General features: G+C 34.8%; 2 protein-coding genes and 1 long non-coding RNA gene across 9 annotated transcripts in view; 1 reads left to right on the forward strand and 2 right to left on the reverse strand.

Annotated features, from left to right (window-relative positions):
- Positions 1 to 7,401, forward strand: part of LOC135105741 (ankyrin-3-like) — an 11,340-nt gene extending 3,939 nt beyond the window's left edge. For 3 of the 4 annotated variants that reach the window (XM_064014190.1, XM_064014192.1, XM_064014191.1), the window contains exons 6-13: positions 629 to 832; positions 1,952 to 2,082; positions 2,648 to 2,843; positions 3,130 to 3,260; positions 3,574 to 3,697; positions 4,886 to 5,111; positions 6,537 to 6,716; positions 7,165 to 7,401. In XM_064014190.1, the coding sequence (XP_063870260.1) occupies positions 629 to 832; positions 1,952 to 2,082; positions 2,648 to 2,843; positions 3,130 to 3,260; positions 3,574 to 3,697; positions 4,886 to 5,111; positions 6,537 to 6,716; positions 7,165 to 7,312 (1,340 nt within the window). In that variant the 3' untranslated portion in view covers positions 7,313 to 7,401. Of the gene's footprint in view, positions 1 to 628; positions 833 to 1,951; positions 2,083 to 2,647; positions 2,844 to 3,129; positions 3,261 to 3,573; positions 3,698 to 4,885; positions 5,112 to 6,017; positions 6,120 to 6,536; positions 6,717 to 7,164 lie in introns of all 4 variants that reach the window. The other variant, XR_010270988.1, reaches the window with a different exon arrangement.
- On the reverse strand, positions 1,897 to 3,652 carry LOC135105746 (uncharacterized). Its single transcript, XR_010270990.1, has 3 exons — positions 3,551 to 3,652; positions 2,690 to 2,800; positions 1,897 to 2,037 (listed from the first exon to the last, which is right to left on the reverse strand). It is a non-coding gene; the product is annotated as an uncharacterized LOC135105746 (long non-coding RNA).
- Positions 5,043 to 16,453, reverse strand: LOC135105745 (CDK2-associated and cullin domain-containing protein 1-like). 4 transcript variants are annotated; one of them, XM_064014201.1, is made up of 8 exons: positions 16,302 to 16,453; positions 13,084 to 13,223; positions 11,354 to 11,604; positions 10,879 to 10,974; positions 10,668 to 10,770; positions 10,241 to 10,356; positions 9,360 to 9,553; positions 5,043 to 7,255 (listed from the first exon to the last, which is right to left on the reverse strand). In XM_064014201.1, the coding sequence occupies exons 2-7, from the start codon at positions 13,184 to 13,186 to the stop codon at positions 9,389 to 9,391; spliced, it is 834 nt and encodes a 277-aa protein (XP_063870271.1). In that variant the 5' UTR covers positions 13,187 to 13,223; positions 16,302 to 16,453; the 3' UTR covers positions 5,043 to 7,255; positions 9,360 to 9,388. The 4 variants fall into 4 exon arrangements, with proteins under 4 accessions (XP_063870271.1, XP_063870273.1, XP_063870274.1 ...); XM_064014203.1 differs by lacking the exon at positions 5,043 to 7,255 and adding an exon at positions 14,233 to 14,348 and having other exon boundaries at positions 7,597 to 9,553; positions 16,302 to 16,388; XM_064014204.1 differs by lacking the exon at positions 5,043 to 7,255 and having other exon boundaries at positions 7,597 to 9,553; positions 11,366 to 11,604.
- Between the last annotated feature and the right edge of the window lie 14 nt (positions 16,454 to 16,467).

Raw genomic sequence — 16,467 nt, forward strand, 5'->3', positions numbered from 1 at the left:
ATGTTCTACCAGACACTTTTAGAAGTTTCTAGAACATTTTAAAACATTCTATTCATTGTAAACATTTCCAGAATATTCTATAACTTTCTAGAATATAGTAGAAATAATTAGAAGTATCAAGAATTTTCTAGAATCTACAAGAATTACCTATTATGATTCAGGATATTCTGAAGTAGGTTCAATAATATTCTAGAAAGATTGAGAACATTCTGGAACATTCTTGAAAGACTAAGAATATTCTAGAGTACTGCTTGACAATATAAAAGTAGGTTGCAGACCACCAATTAGTTCTGCTTTGGCTGCCTGAGAAGACACATCAGAAGAAGTGAAATGGCATCAAGAGGCTGCAGTCATTCTCCGGATGCATTCTGCTATGTATATGGTCAATTTATCAAGACAAGAGCAAAGAAGTTCTCTGTGACAGGAACTGGAAAAATGGTGAAATTTAGCTATTTAGGGGCAAAAATCATTCTAAAAGCCACAAAAGCAAAGTTTGACAAGAATAATGGACATTATCTATTGTTTTGTAATGAAAAGAGTTGAAAATAACACCTGCTTGTCAAAGACAAAAATTGTGTTACATAGTGAATGAGATCCTTTTACCTACATACGAATAATTTTTTTACAGGTCGTCACAAACTAGTTAACTCTCATCGTTCAAGCCCTTGGTTGGCTCAGCTTCATTCAGAATACATGGCTTTAGGCCTTCCATCTCCCTGGTCTCCAAGCCGCAGCTGTGATATTAACCAGCAGGATGCATATGGAAGGTCAGCATTGCATTATGCTACAGAACAAGGCCACACATATATTGTTCATATGCTCATCAAGGCAGGTGAGTTCCTCTGCATTATAATCTGTGCACTTTGTTAAAAAAATGTTGATCCTTATCAGTAAAATTTTCTTCCAAATTGTCAAACCTCTTATGTTATCAAAAGTATTTATATATAATTAATAAAAAAATAAGGCATGATATTGAGAGTATTGTGGTACATGTATGTTGTAAATTGCTCTTCATGTAATATAATGCCATGCTTCAGTGATATGAAGTGAAAGGAACTTGGGATATTCTGTGTTCTGCAAGTCCTCCTCACTTTGTGATATTAACAGCCCTGCCTTCTTACAATTACTAATTACTAAATTTTATAACACCCTTATGATGTGGATTTATGATGTCTTTCATAGAAATGCTAGAATAGGCATAGAACAATTAAGTGACTTAGGAAATCAATACAATACAATCCCTTGTTATTGGTAAATAAAATAGGATAGGAAATTTCAAAAGTTTCAGAGATAAAAGTTATTTAAGACAAGGAAGCATACATAAGGTCTTTTTTGATGGATGTTTGTGAGCAAGTAGAGAATGGATGAAACAGAAAATTAAAGTAGTCAGAAAGGAATGTGAGAGAGAAAAAATATGTTTTTGAATCTTTTCCTGTTCCTGTCCAGCTTTATATATTTACATATAACTATTAGCTGCTTTATTTTTAATTTTTAATGTAATGATTTTGTTTCATGATACAAAGTACAGTTGTATCAATCAACATATTTAAAATCTTAATAAGTTAGCAAAATGTTATACACTGTACTGGAAATCATTTGGAAAGATTTGGTTATTAAAAATGTTGTTATATGAGAATACTGAATAGTAATTTAGAGAACTAAGCCCAGAGTAATACATTTTGTAAATAAAAGAATATCATGATTTATTTTTGAAATGCTGAAATTTGCATTGACATGTACAAGAAAATCATTGGTATATAGTAACATCACTGAAAACCATTAATTTAGGTAAATTTTGTAGATCCAAGTAATTTATGATAATACTGTATACAGAAAAATATTGGATCAAGTTTGTGATGAAATAGATAAATGAACATTGAAAAAACATTTTAAACATTGTTAATGAAAGTTAACTCTAAGATGGGCAGGTGCAGAATATGTGTTATTTCAGGAGTCCGTGTAGACACCCCAGATGCTGAGCACATGACAGCGCTCCATCTTGCAGTGCAGCGAGGTTTGGTGGAGGTCATCACTCTGCTGCTGGAGGGAGGAGCCAGGGTTAACAACAAGATGAATGATAAGGTAGACTTCCAGCTCTTTGTGTGGCTGTATAACAAAATATGATGCTGCTTGTCCAGATGATTAAGCTTTTAGCAATAGGTGAATCTCGTTTCATCAGAATTACTTAAGTCAAAAATCATCTGTGGTTTTAATAGTCAGCATCACATGTAGATTTTGATCATTTCAGTTAAATGCATTTTCTGGAATTTTATATTTTTCTGTTCTTATTCATAAATTTGAATTTTTCATTTATGAACCAGAACAAAGAGCATAAAACTGGTTATATTGTTTTATGAAGTAAAGCTAATTTCTTAAAGGGAAACTAATATGATAACATAAGGTATCAAGCAACATCACATCTTTGGAATTTAGTAAATGATGGTCATTTTTTTCAATCATGATTTCAGTACATTTCATGTTTTATTGCTTATGCAGTGAAGTGTTGAACCAAAATGTGCCCAAAAACATTTTATTTTGTCTGAGTTGACTGTTATGAGAGATGGTAGTGTAGCTGTCAGTATATCACAACACCTGACATCTTAAATTGTTGTTAGAAAAATGGAATGGTAATTTCCTTCCCTGTCAGAGTACTCCACTGCATATAGCAGCATCAAGAGGCTACACTGACATTGTGGAATTGTTACTGTGTCATGGAGCAAAGATTGACTCCCTGGACAGCTCTGATCGCACTGCTCTCATTGTGGCTGTCTCGCGATCCAATGTCAAGGTGGTGCAGCTGCTGCTTGAGCGTGGGGCAAAGGTTAACATTGAGGAAATACATGGTAAGGAAATCTGTAGTAATATTTTTGTTGGTCATATATCAATGATGCCATATTCATTCCAGAAATTTTTCATTAAATATTTAGATTGTCTGCAGATTGTTTTAGTGGGTAACTAACCAAGGATATAGTTTGGGAGTTACTTTGACATTGATCATGATGATAAAGTGTAATTAGTTAGATTATTTTGTTGAACTGGTTACTGTCATTGCTCTGTATTTTAGATATCTTTGATAAGATGAAAGCATTGTTTTATTTATTTATTTATTTTATTTATTTTTTTTTATAGGATACACTCCTTTGTGTGAGGCAGTGTGGCACAAAGATGTAAAACTAGTCCAGATGCTCCTGGCTGCTGGTGCCAAGATCACTCAGTCACACTATCTTCTCCATTATGCAGTCCTTCACCGACATTTTCAGGTGACTTTGAACAGAGAATGAAGGCTGTTGTTTTAATATAAAAGTAGTCTTAGTGCACAAAGCTAAAACCTTAAATTAATGCCAGTTTATTTGATTATAGCATTAAACATTAATTTTAAATTGGCAAAGTGAAGTAGGACTTATAGTTGTGTTCTAATTTTCCGTTAAAACTATTTTAATCACCACTTCCTCCAGCATTTATTTGAATAGATTGCTTTAAAATAAATAGTGAATATCTAAGGTATTTGTTTTTCTCACACCAAGATGATATGCTAGTCTTGTGTACTTACATCTCAACCATCTTGCATGACAGCTGGCTGAGCTGTTACTCAGCGCCCGCTGCATTGTCAACCTGCGGGATGATAACGGAGATACTCCTCTTATCATTGCTGCACGCACCTGCCAGCCTCCCATCATCAAGTTGTTGCTCAAGAATGGTAGGGATAGTGACTTCATGTACATTCTCATGTACACAAAGACACAAACAAATGAACAGTTTATATTTTTATCTAAATTTGAAATAATGCCTAGTTATAAATTTAACAATTTGGGTACTGATTAAATGTTAAAATGCATGGTATTTTCTTAAATGTTTTTTTTTTTTTTTTAATGTCATGATTTTCCTTCACTAAATATTTGTTAGAAATTTATCCAATTTCCACAAATACTCAAAAGTGTTCAGTCTTTAGGAAGGAATTTTCAGAAAACCTATCTGATGAATTTTTGTCTATTTTTGCATCCAAATGAGTAGGCCTGCAACTTACAAATATTCCCATAATCAAATTGAATATATTCACCTTTTCTTTTTAAATAAGCAAATAAATACATGATGGTTTCTGTCCTCTTGGCACCATCATTAATACAAAGCTCCAAAAAGCATCCCAACTCTGCTTCTACAGTGTAAAGGTGTTATATTTTTTGTCTTGTCTGAAGAAATGAAAAATTATGTCAAATTACTGTATTTCTTTGAAGATTTATTCATATAATTATATCTTGACTAAGGCAGTGTGGGAATGTCCTCCATCTTCTGAGTCCAGATTATGCTATGTTGTTCACTCCATTAAATCATCTGCATGCAACATCTCATTCAGGGGTTCTATTCTAAAGTCACCAGACAGAACATTTAAGAATCACAGTAATAAGGGATTAAAAAATCTGTTGCATGTCAATGTTTACAGAAAATCTGTCATTTGATTGTGCTCATCCTTTCTGTTATAGTAGCAAATAAGCATTTGCTATAATTGTTCTAACCAGCCATTCTTCAATTTCTAGTCTCCTCATTGTCCATATAACTTCTTTTGATACTCTACATATGACTTTCATTCAATCATAAAAAATTACACTAATCTGATACAATGTACCATAGAGGCATATTTTAATTTCATTATGATTTATACTTTTATAGCATTAAAACTAGAATTAGAGTGTTCATTGATTAGTTAACAGGTGTGTATTAAAAGTAGGAAACTCCTTTATGATAATTTAGACAAAAGTGCCCATTTAAATGTAGAATAGTTGGTTTTCTTCTAGAACTGAGTAATACAATAAGTATGAATAATTGTTGAAGACTGATACTTTTAAGCAAGAGTTATACACAGACATGTCCTCACCACACATTATTTCAGGTGCCAACACTAATTACCCCAATGGATTGACTGGCACTACTCCCCTACATGAGGCAGTAGAGGGCACAAGAGATGCTCAGTTTGCCGATTTCAGCACTGTGTTCTCTCTCCTCTACAATCATGGTGCTCACCTTGATTTAGAAACTGTAACAGCTGGAGACACCCCACTGTATAGAGCTCTGCTGCTTGAGAAAAATAAAGCAGCTGCTCTTCTGATAAGACAAGGGTAATTGAAAGCTATCTATGTTCTGCTCATCAACTTAGTTTGAATTTTCCTTAATGATAACTTGACTGATTGTCATTAATTTGTTCCCCATCTGTAAAACATGGGATCATATCTCTAAACATTTCCTGCATGTCATAAGTCTCCTCAAAGGGGCTGGCACTTCATATTCTCTTAAAACAAGAAGAAAGCAGAAGGAATAATTTTTTTTTCTTATTCTATTTGCTATTTTCCTTTGTAATTATCTGTTCTGCTTTCTTCTTATATATCACCTTGCATTTGCAGGAAAAGGCAAGTTTGTATTGAGTATACGTAGAGTATTAGAGTAGTGTGCATGATCTTATGTTGGCAACTCACGCATGTTAATTTTCTTACCATATTAAAGCAACTAATAATTATCACCTCAGTGATTCACACTTTACCCAACCTTCTTTGATGTGAACATAGTGAATAATGATTAGTCAGCATGAGCAGGTATTGAAATTCTCTCATCTTCCAGTGATGCACTGTATTCCTTGGCAGTCTTGATGTAGTGTTGAAACTTGAGTTCCATAGAGGTGTGAAAACCTGTTCTGAAAAAAAATTTCCCTTTGGCAGTTTGGTCTTCGGTTCTTTAAACACTTAGCTTATTTACAAGCTTTAGGTAAAGGATTAACTGACTTGCACTTGAATGAGTAATTCTTTATCTTGCAACTGATGATTTCTGTGATCCCGTACCATATCTTAATGAGGGATATTATGATAATGATAAAAAAAAGATACATTTCGGTATGATATTCATCCAAGATCAACTATCATCGACATACAAAAAACAACAACAATCAAAAGAGCAGTGTTTGGGGGACCTGTGTATGACAGTCAAACTGACCATATTTTGGTAATGTTTGCTTATCACCATATTTTAATCAGTTTAAAGGGGCATTGAAGCTACCACGTGTGTACCTATGGAACATCCTGTGTTAAAAAAGGGTGTTTCCAAGGAAAAAACTTCTCTGCACAAACCACCAAAAGGTAATCACTGTTTTCATTTGTTTCTTGCACTTTCCCACAGTCTTTCCTTTTTCAGTATATCTTTTGTTTGTATTCATAAACATTCCATCCATTATTCACTTTATTTTTTTCTCCAACCTCAAGTATTCATACTTTCCATAACTTCACAGCATTTCATCAGTATGAAGTAGGAAACATGTACACATGAGTGGTTACCAGAAATTTTAAAGTATAAATGAAACACCATGCTGGTGTCTTACTTTCTTCTTACTAAACAGGTTTTGAAAACCATGTTCACTGTGTTTCACTGTTTCTTACTTCAGTGTGATTGCGAGGATGGTGAAGAACTTGAGGCTAGAGTACATATCAAGAAGTAGTTGGGTAAAAAAGATGCACAGAAGTAGAACCAAAATAAAAACTTGTCTACAACAATTACAGTTGCAACGTCAATCATCGAACTCCCACTGCCACGCCTGACTACCTGCACATGGTGGCTCTGCGTGGCAACTCATCCCTGGCCACACTCCTGCTGCTGGCGGGCTTTAACCTTTGGAGTGCAGACTGGCTCAATGGTATCTTCACTCCAGGCACTCTTATGTCAAGATTAGCAACAGTCAGGTATTTATTTGGTCTAATTAAAAAATCACATAGCAGCATATGGCTTCCTACTGTGGATGCAACTCAAAGATTAAGTTATAATTGGTGGACTTAGAGTTTTTGATTATTAATATCTTAGTAACATGAAGTAGTACAGTGATTCAACCCAGGGCTACTTCAGCTTGAACCTTCAACATAAAAGATGATAATGGCTTAAAAAAAAAAAATAATAAATAAAAATAATATATATATATATATATATATATATATATATATATATATATATATATATATATATATATATATATATATATATATATAAACAAAAAGTGACACTATCTCTATATACCATCTCTTCCATAGTTTAACAATTTGTCACTAAAGTTGCAAGCCATGCAGGTCAAAGGTTTCATACGTTTCTGTGATGCTGCATGTTATGTCACTAGTGAAGTAATTTCTTTCTTTCCAGGCTACAACCTCTCACTTTAGCTGACCTGTGTAGAGTTCACATTCGTCAATGGTTTGGTGAACGCCTTCATGTCAGCCTTGGAGCTTCAGCACTGCCGACAAGAGTAGTTAGATTTCTTATGTTGGAGGATGTAGAAGTTGATCTCTGACACTAGCAGAAAGATTTTTGATGTTTGATCCAATAAAAAATTATTATTTGAAAAGTTGTATTCTAGACTCAATAAAAGTTTTATCTATATACTGTTGTTGCCATACACATAAAATCAGAGTTACAGAACATGCAAAATAAAGGTCCAAAATAGAAAAAAGGAATGGTGGAAGCACATAAAACAAGAAAAAGACATTCACCTCCTTAGCAGTAGCTTCCAAATGTAGCAAAACACCAAACACAAAACACAGACTAAACAATATCATGAAAGCAAAACACTTTTAGTTTGGTATATCAGCTTGTATAATTATTGGACTGGCACATTTCTGCTCTTAAAGAACAACTTCATAAATTTGGTACAAAAGGCCACATGCCTATGAACACTACTGATCCTTAGTATTAAATTCAAAATCTCAAGCATGATTTTAATGTAACATTTTCTGGGATTATTCCAGTGACAGAGCTTTGATAATGTGTTCCTTCAAATCAACCCTGCAAACCAACATGCATTGCAGTTCTGACATGCTGGATGTAGGAAACTTCTATCATAAGAATGAGAGTAAGATTAATGAAGTGTACATGGATGAAAAGCAGGAAGAAGAATGTAGTTTTCAGTTGTAAATGATTCAATGAAGTACAATGTTTTAATTGTTTAGGACTGAATGTTGGTGGATGGAGAAAGATGCAAGGATGAAATTTTGAATGAATAAAACAAGAAAGTTGTCAGGAGGAATGGAAAGTGTTAAGATGGATATCACCTGGAATGAATGCAGAGATAGTCATATGATGAAGTGGCAATGACTACTGTAAGGGGCTGAAACATGTAACACAAGTAGCGAGGTAAATCAATTTGAGATGATGAATCTCAGGAACATGTGAGAAGTAACACTTGGATTAAGAGACCAATGAGGATGTGCGAAGAAAAAGTAATGTAACAAGAGAGTTGACTGATGAAGCAGAATAGGGAATGTTATGGCGGTTTTGGAAAAAAACGGCCAGATCACATGTGAGAGTTAAAGCTATGGAGAAAATAATGAAAATATGGATGGAGAGCATGAAGAGATTTCAATACAGCAAGAATGTTTGTGGAGCAAGAAAGAATGGTTGCATATGACAAGGATGAAGGGAGATGTAGCAATGACTGTCTTAACAGGAGATTCTACTGCATCTGGTATGATCAGCTGATCAAATAAAGTATGGGGAAGGGACAGCTGATGTAAATTAGCTCTGCTATGCAAGTCATTAAGTATGCTGCACTAATGATCTTCATGTTGTGTTGTGGAATAAAGATCAGTCCTCTCTTCTCTAATAAAAAGAGGCTGAGATGCAAGGGAATGCTAATGAATGTGCTTGTTATGCCTTGTCTTAGCTACCCAGCTTCATATGGGATATCATCTTGGCACAAAGAGATAGACAATGCCGCAGGCACATTTACATGATGGATAGTTACTGCTAGCAATATGCTGGGTGCCACAATAAAGGAGGTTCTATATACCAGTCTGAGATCTATATTAAAGCCAGGTAACCAAGACATGCCTTGCCTCACTGTAGGTGTAAAAATATAGAGGGATTCTTGGTCCCTTCACTCCATCCATTTCAGTCACCTTTTATGATGTGTAGAAAATACAGAGGCTCAAAACATGCCAGTGGTGTGAGCAGCCATGCTATCCCCTCTACTTCTTGATATTTCCACTCTATCTCTGTCATGTAAACTGATCACACCTTATTATATTCTATACATGTGTGACTTCTGCACACAACATACTTCAGGTATTGCTTAATTTCTAGAGCTTTATCATAAGTATAATGTATAATGGTGAAGATGATGACAATGATGATAATGATGATGATGATTATGATGATGATGATACAATGAAATCAGAGAATATTTAAAATGATTGTTTAATTGTCATGTATCTCCCATAAGGCAGTGTCAATATATATATATGAAAACTGCATCACCATCTATTAAATGCCTCATATAAAAGAAGAAATTGACCTAAACAACTTGAACATTTTTAAGTATCCCATTGTTTCACATGACTAACCAATTTAGAAATCCTAAGCAGAGATGATGCTAACTGGGTGTTTCTTCATCTAAACATCTTTTTCTTCCTTGAGCATTTGAGGTGATCCAGAACTGCCGCAGTGTTGCCTGGAGTTCCCGAGTCTCGTCTATATAACTAGAAAGTTCATGTTCTCGCATTGCAGGAAGAACACCAGGAATGTAGCCAGCAAACACCTGTATAGAGATGGAAAACAAATCATATCTAACACAATCCTTACAGTGTTAATAATTCCCATAAAACAACCCATTTTAACACAATCGCTACAATATCAGTTATACCTATTAAACAAATCAAGTCCAAGAAAACTTACATTATCAGTAAAGTATCCATTTATCTATATACTAGACCACCAATCCCATACTGGTGGCCAAGACAAAGAACCACACACACACACACACACACACACACACACACACACACACACACGTTCACACTCTTTGCCTTGCTGGTTCCCTGTGGAAAGCGATAGTCTCATGGACCACAGTACTACACCCCAGTAAATTCCTATAAAACAAATAATGTCTAACACAATCCTTACAGTACTAGTTAAGTCCTGGATACAAGACTCATAAGGCTTATTGTGTATCTAAGGAGCTACATGTTTTTGAGAACTACAGACATAAAGTTAAGAGAAGATAAGCTGGACATAATTCTGTTCTAGGTAATCAATGGACTTAAGCAAACATTAAGACATCTTTAAAGATTCCTACAAATAAGTATTAAAAATGTGACTTTATCTGTCTGAATTGTTCAAATGTTTTGTAACTTGAACATACACATATCAGACAGTGTGGGTGAAATCAGCCTGTATCTTCTTTTCAATGCCAAATGATAGTCACACTAAGAAATATTCAACATACCTGTGGATACTTTTGGGAGTAATTTGGATTAAGCTTGTGGAGATTTTTTATGACAGAAGCCATAACTTGTGGTGCTACAGAGAATGGCTTTGTTTCATTTGTTTGCTTCACTATGGCTGGAAAATAAAGCATTATTTATGACAGTTTCTCTAGATGTATTCAAACATGATGGAACTCACAACATTACACTGCTGATGCACTAGAAATAAATCCATTCAGCATCCTTTCATGAAAGCAGATTTAAAAATGGTTGCAAACAACACAATACAATTTACTCAGCTTTAAATCTTTTTACTACTCTCTAATTCCTAAAAGGAAGACAATCCTCAAGTAGTATCCATTCCTATTTCACACTGTGTAATGAATTAGGCATGTCCAGGCATTCAACATTACAAGGGAAGAAAGAAACAATGCTTCAATTCCTTACCTACTAGCTTATCAATAATAGGGTCAATGACAGTTCTGCAAAATAGACTCTGCAATTCTGTTCGAAGATTTGAGGACAGTTTGGTAGAAACATACACCTTATTCTGAAAGATAAAATATGGTATTAAATATCCATCAAGACTAATAGACAAATTTATGAACACTGGAAACAAGATAAAAATCATATGGTTGTTTACTTATCAATGACTTACCAAATATGTAAAAACTGGAATAATCCCATCTAGACTGTACATGGCACGATGAATAACATAGAAACAATGGTCAATCAGCTGACTTTCATTTTCATTCTGCAAAATGATATGTTATATTAATCCTAAGTTCACAAAGATGACAGGTTTACAACAACACACTCATGAAGGCAGGATTCATGTCTATGAATAACAATGTAAGAAAATAAATTATTTAAAGTACATTATATGAAAGAAAGCAAATTGACAGCTGACCTTTTTTAATATTTTTCTTACTACAGTATTTCCTAAGCATATTAGCTCATTCATACACTGCAATACATCTGAGGCATGACTTGAGTATGCATAATGATAAACTATAAATAAACTTTAGACTAAATTCAGAATGAAGATTTTATTCTAATTAATGTGAAAAATGAAAGAATAACTTTTTAACAGAAAATCATTGATTTCCATATTATACAAAAATTCAACTTACACTAATTTTTACCTGCAACTGTATAGCAACTCTGAAAAAATGTCTCTCAATGTGGGACATGAGATCATTATAGAGTGCCTCTGAGTGCTGCTGACAGACACACTTGTATGCAGCCGAGTACATGGGCTCAAATTCAATGACTGGTCCCAAGTGGTGTGGGGGAGGGGGGCCCTCGAGTAGCTTGTCAATAGCAGCTCGGAGCTGAGGCCAGTAAGTGTTACAGTAATCCTCACTTGTCATATTTGTGAGTGCTGTGGATTATGAATTCAACATCATTAGGATTTCCAATACTAGGTAACATACAGAATAAAATGTATGAATAAAAACACTAAGAACTATACTTCTTATTTTATATGTAGTACCCTTAACTGCAAAAAAACTACAGAATGTGGATTTAATGAGGTACACACACACAGACCAAATTGAAATCTCATCTGGTTACCCATTTAGCTACTCCAAAGTATTTAAGTATCTCATCCAGCAGTAGACCTGGCAAACAAAAATATGAAAAAAAAAAAAAGAGAGGGGTATCTCAGATCTAAGGCTTGCCAGCTATGTAAGATTGTATGAAAGGACCAACTTCTATATTCTACGCTAAATTTAGAAAGTGACTTCTAAATTACCTAAAGATCAGTCTTCATAATCATAAGTAAAGAACCCAAAGCAGACATGACGATCTTTTATACTTGTTGAATACAAATTATGAATCACCAGTTATTCACTGTTATTTTCCCTATTTGTTGTACAGTGAATCTTTGCCAATTTCTGTATAGGACAACTATCAAGCACTTAGGCCAGGTTCTCAACCAGGGAGGCACGACCACAGGATAGGAGGGGAAAAAAAATCATGGAAAATCACGGACTCACTGGCTATTAATACAGGAGAAGCAACAAGGGCAATCTATCTATCTATCTGATATCTATCTATTTATGGTGACATAGTTGGAGAGGAGATTGAGTGGGTGGCACAGAGAGGAGGGGGGCCCCCAACAGCAATGAAGCAGCTTTGGGGGGCCCCAGCTTGCAAAAGGTTGAAAACCCCTGACTTTGGCAAAGCAAAACAAATCTTACTTTATGTTTATGCCATTTGAAAATCAAATTAATCACATTAGTCTTATTTGACTATTTTTACAATAGACTGTACCTACAACCCTAAGCATACTAGTTCCTTGGTAAAAACAAGAGTTACATGGTATAAAAATTTGACTGATAGAAGAATCAGATGCATCCTGTGTACAAAAAGTAAAGAGAAGCTACATTGTTAAGAAAAGATAAGGAAACCAGGTAAGGAAACTGCTGCTGGCAATCATCCCATCCTTATTATTAACTTCAGGAGAAAAGAGTATCAAATAAAGATGTTATAATTCTGCAATATAGTTATAAATAAACAAATAAATAAAAAAAAAAAAAAAAAAAAAATATATATATATATATATATATATATATATATATATATATATATATATATATATATATATATATATATATATATATATATATATATATATATATATATATATATATATATATATATATATATATATATATATATATATATATATATATATATATATATATATATATATATATATATATATATATATATATATATATATATATATATATATATATTCTACATAGAGTGACCTAGACAAATCATAACAAAAAAATTAAAAAAAAAACCTAATTTGATAAAATAAAACTGATAACGACATTTTCACAACACATACCAAGGAGTCTCCTAGGGATGCCATCTGCAGGATTTGATGAGGGGCTGGGAGATTTTGCACCTTGAGCTGAGTCTCCAGCTATTTCCTCCATTGTGGTCCCCATTCATCTCAGTCAGCAGCTGCTACTCATGTCACTTCATCTTGCATGTATGAGACAAATATACAAGTCATATGTACAATACATATTGCAATATTTCCTATTCTCCATAGTGCAGCTGTCTTTATCCAGTGACCAGAGTTACAAAGACCCTAAAACTAACTTGGTAACTGATCATTATAGTCCTGACACACAACACTGTATTTTGTTCTCCCTGTCAGGGGTTTGATCCTCATAAAGGGCCTCTCATGGGAAGTTCATCCTGCCATCACATGAATTCCCAGTGCTCTATAAAATGTCCAAAGTGAAGAGGGCAATAAATTCAATAGAAAGTCTGTTGAATGCAATCTACAAACAAGTGACACTATGAATTTCTTGAATAGTAACTGAATAATTTTCCTCTAACCTTGTATATGTTACACTTCTCAATTTTCTTAACGCAGCTTTACCATGCTACTTGTTTAGTTTTCCTTTCCCTAGCACAGAATGAAGAAGCGAGTATTCAAATGATTATTAAAGGGAGTGGTCAGTGTCAGTGGTTCTTAACCCTATATTGCCCAGCATGATGAATTCATCATGCAACTTTTCATTGGCCTAGAATTAGACAAGGCAGATGTAGTTATCCCTCTGGCAGGTCTGATGAATTCGTCTAGTTTCCCTCTCTCAGAAAAGAATACATGGATGCTGATTGGTTGAGCATTTGCCCACCAATTTTCAGTCAGATGTTGGTCAAAACACAACACGTGATGCTGGAAGATTTGTTCTCACGTTTTTTATCATGGATGAATTATCAGGTAGGTGAATGGTCCCATATATTTTTTTTCTGAATCACAAATGTTACTAGATAATTGCAAAAGATTTTATTCATTCTATTTTGTTGAATTAGAATTTTCTGTGCAGTTATATATTGGTGATGAATTCATCATATTAGTCATATAGTTACTGGTATATTACTTCAAGAAGTTTTCAGTCATGATTTCTTAGATAGTATAGTCTATTAATCAAATCTCTATAATTCACAAAAAAAAAAGTAAACAAAGCACTCAACTTACTAAAAATGAGCTTGAGCAATGGTTAGGATTACTCATCCATTTCACCATTATCAGAACTCCCCAAACACACTTGCACTGGTCTGGAGAACTTCTTGGAAGGTACAGAAACCACACTGCTAGGGTCATGAACGGAAACAGATGGGAGACTATAAAATCAAATTTACATTTTTGGGATAATAATGATGAGGCGAACAATGACAAGCTTTCCAGGATCAGACCAATGTTGGATCACTTGAGGAGTTTCAAAATCTTCCAATGCAGCAAAATATCTGCATTGATGAGCAAATGATTCCCTTCAATGGAAGGCATAAGCTGAAGCAATATCTTCTTATGAAGCCCAAGAAATGGTCTCATTCATTATTTCTTTCCTTACACAGGTTCTATTCAACCTGTGAATAAAGACGGTATTCCAGATCTTGGTGCATCTTCAAACATAGTGTTGCATTTGGCTGAGACAATACAAAACAACAGGAACCATCTTTATTTTGACAATTAGTTAACTTCAGTTCCACTTGTAAAACATCTTGCTGAAAGAGGCTTCTGGTGTTGAGGGACAGTTAGGCCATGTCAGCTTCCAGGGCTAAATTTATCATCAGATGCTGAGATGAAGAAGAAAGGCAGAGGTGTTCATGAGGAATGGAAGTTATCTGTTAACAGTGAACTGACAGTTCTCAAATGATTGGATAATAAAGGCGTGACTTCGATATCTACCCTTGCTAACAGCCACCCAACTCATACCACACAACTCTATGACAAAACTATAAAGAAAGTTATAGAGGCCCCACCACCAAAACAGTGAAGTTGTACAACAAGAATATGGGTGGTGTTGATCTGGCTGATTGCCTTCTATCATTGTATAGAATCCCAGCGCAATTGAAGAAGTACTATCATAAGCTTGTTTTTCACATGATTGACATGACTATCAATCAAGCTTGACTGCTGTACCAAAGTGACTACAAGGCAAAAATCATCAGGGCTGGGAACTGTGCCCCTAAAAGAGATCGACTGTCATTAAATTTGAAGATGGATGATCCACCACACAAAATAACTAAACAGATGGGTCAAATCAGACCAAAGAATGATTTGAGACTTGACAAAGTAGGTCACTTTCCAGAGGTAAAAAATCCTCGCTTGTACTGCAAGCAAACTGGATGTAAGGACCGCACAAACATCAGGTGTATCAAATGCAATGTCAACTTGTGCCTGAATGCCAAAAATTACTGTTTCCTGCAGTTCCACACCTAAGACCGTAACACTTTTGCTGATGGGAAAAATCTGTTTTTTTTCTTGCCTACATTATAAAAGCAGATAATATTTTGTGTTTATTGAGGATATATCTTTTATAGAAGGATCCAATATTGTCAGAAAATAATGATTTTGTGTTTAGTTTGTCAAACAAAAAAGTCAGAAGTCAGACAAAAAGGTCTCCAATACCTAAGCTATGTAATAAAACTATACTGCATTCAATGTCAAGATCCTTTCCCTATTGACCAATATGATGAATTAGTCATGTTGTTGTATAATTGTATGTAATGTAGTAATTGCCACCAAAACCTACAGTGTTACTTTTCGGGTCCATATAAATCTAAAAACCAAAGCATGATTCTTTTTATGGCCAGTGGTCCATACAAGGTTAAGAGGAATGGTATTGGAGGGTAACGAGATAGGTAAGGAATTCTCAAGGAATAAGTAGAATTAGTTGATAGGATTCACTTTTCTATACTGTCATTTTATCACCCCGGCATGAAAAATTGCTTAAGTGGCTTATCAGAATGAGCAAACCACCAACTAACCATTATCACTTCAATTGTTAGCAGTGACAGAACACCTAGCCAAGCCTTTCAAAAGACGGCAATGCGTTCCCTTTGAGGCCCTGGCATAAGAAAAAGTAGTTAATTGATGGTACACACGAGCACACATACAGAAACAGAAGAGACACACATCTTGTACGACCATCATATCCTGTCATCATTCACACACACACACAATAAGTTTTACGGATAGCACCACACAATTCCACAATTCTGAATGCACAAAAGGACGTTACAAGTGAAGCACTCTCTCCTTACAAGTGTCTCTCCATGGTGAGTAGGGAGGGGAGCGAAGGGAAGTGGAGGTTCAAGACACTGACGTTCTGAGCCTGGCGAGGGAAGACCTTCACCACAACAGTATTGCTCCCCCCCATACCCCCACCTCCACCCTCCAGCATCTGGGGCCTCGTGTTTTTATGTGATA

The sequence above is a fragment of the Scylla paramamosain genome, chromosome 12 (assembly GCF_035594125.1).
Source record: "Scylla paramamosain isolate STU-SP2022 chromosome 12, ASM3559412v1, whole genome shotgun sequence".
In the NCBI taxonomy this organism is placed as follows: Eukaryota; Metazoa; Arthropoda; class Malacostraca; order Decapoda; family Portunidae; genus Scylla; species Scylla paramamosain.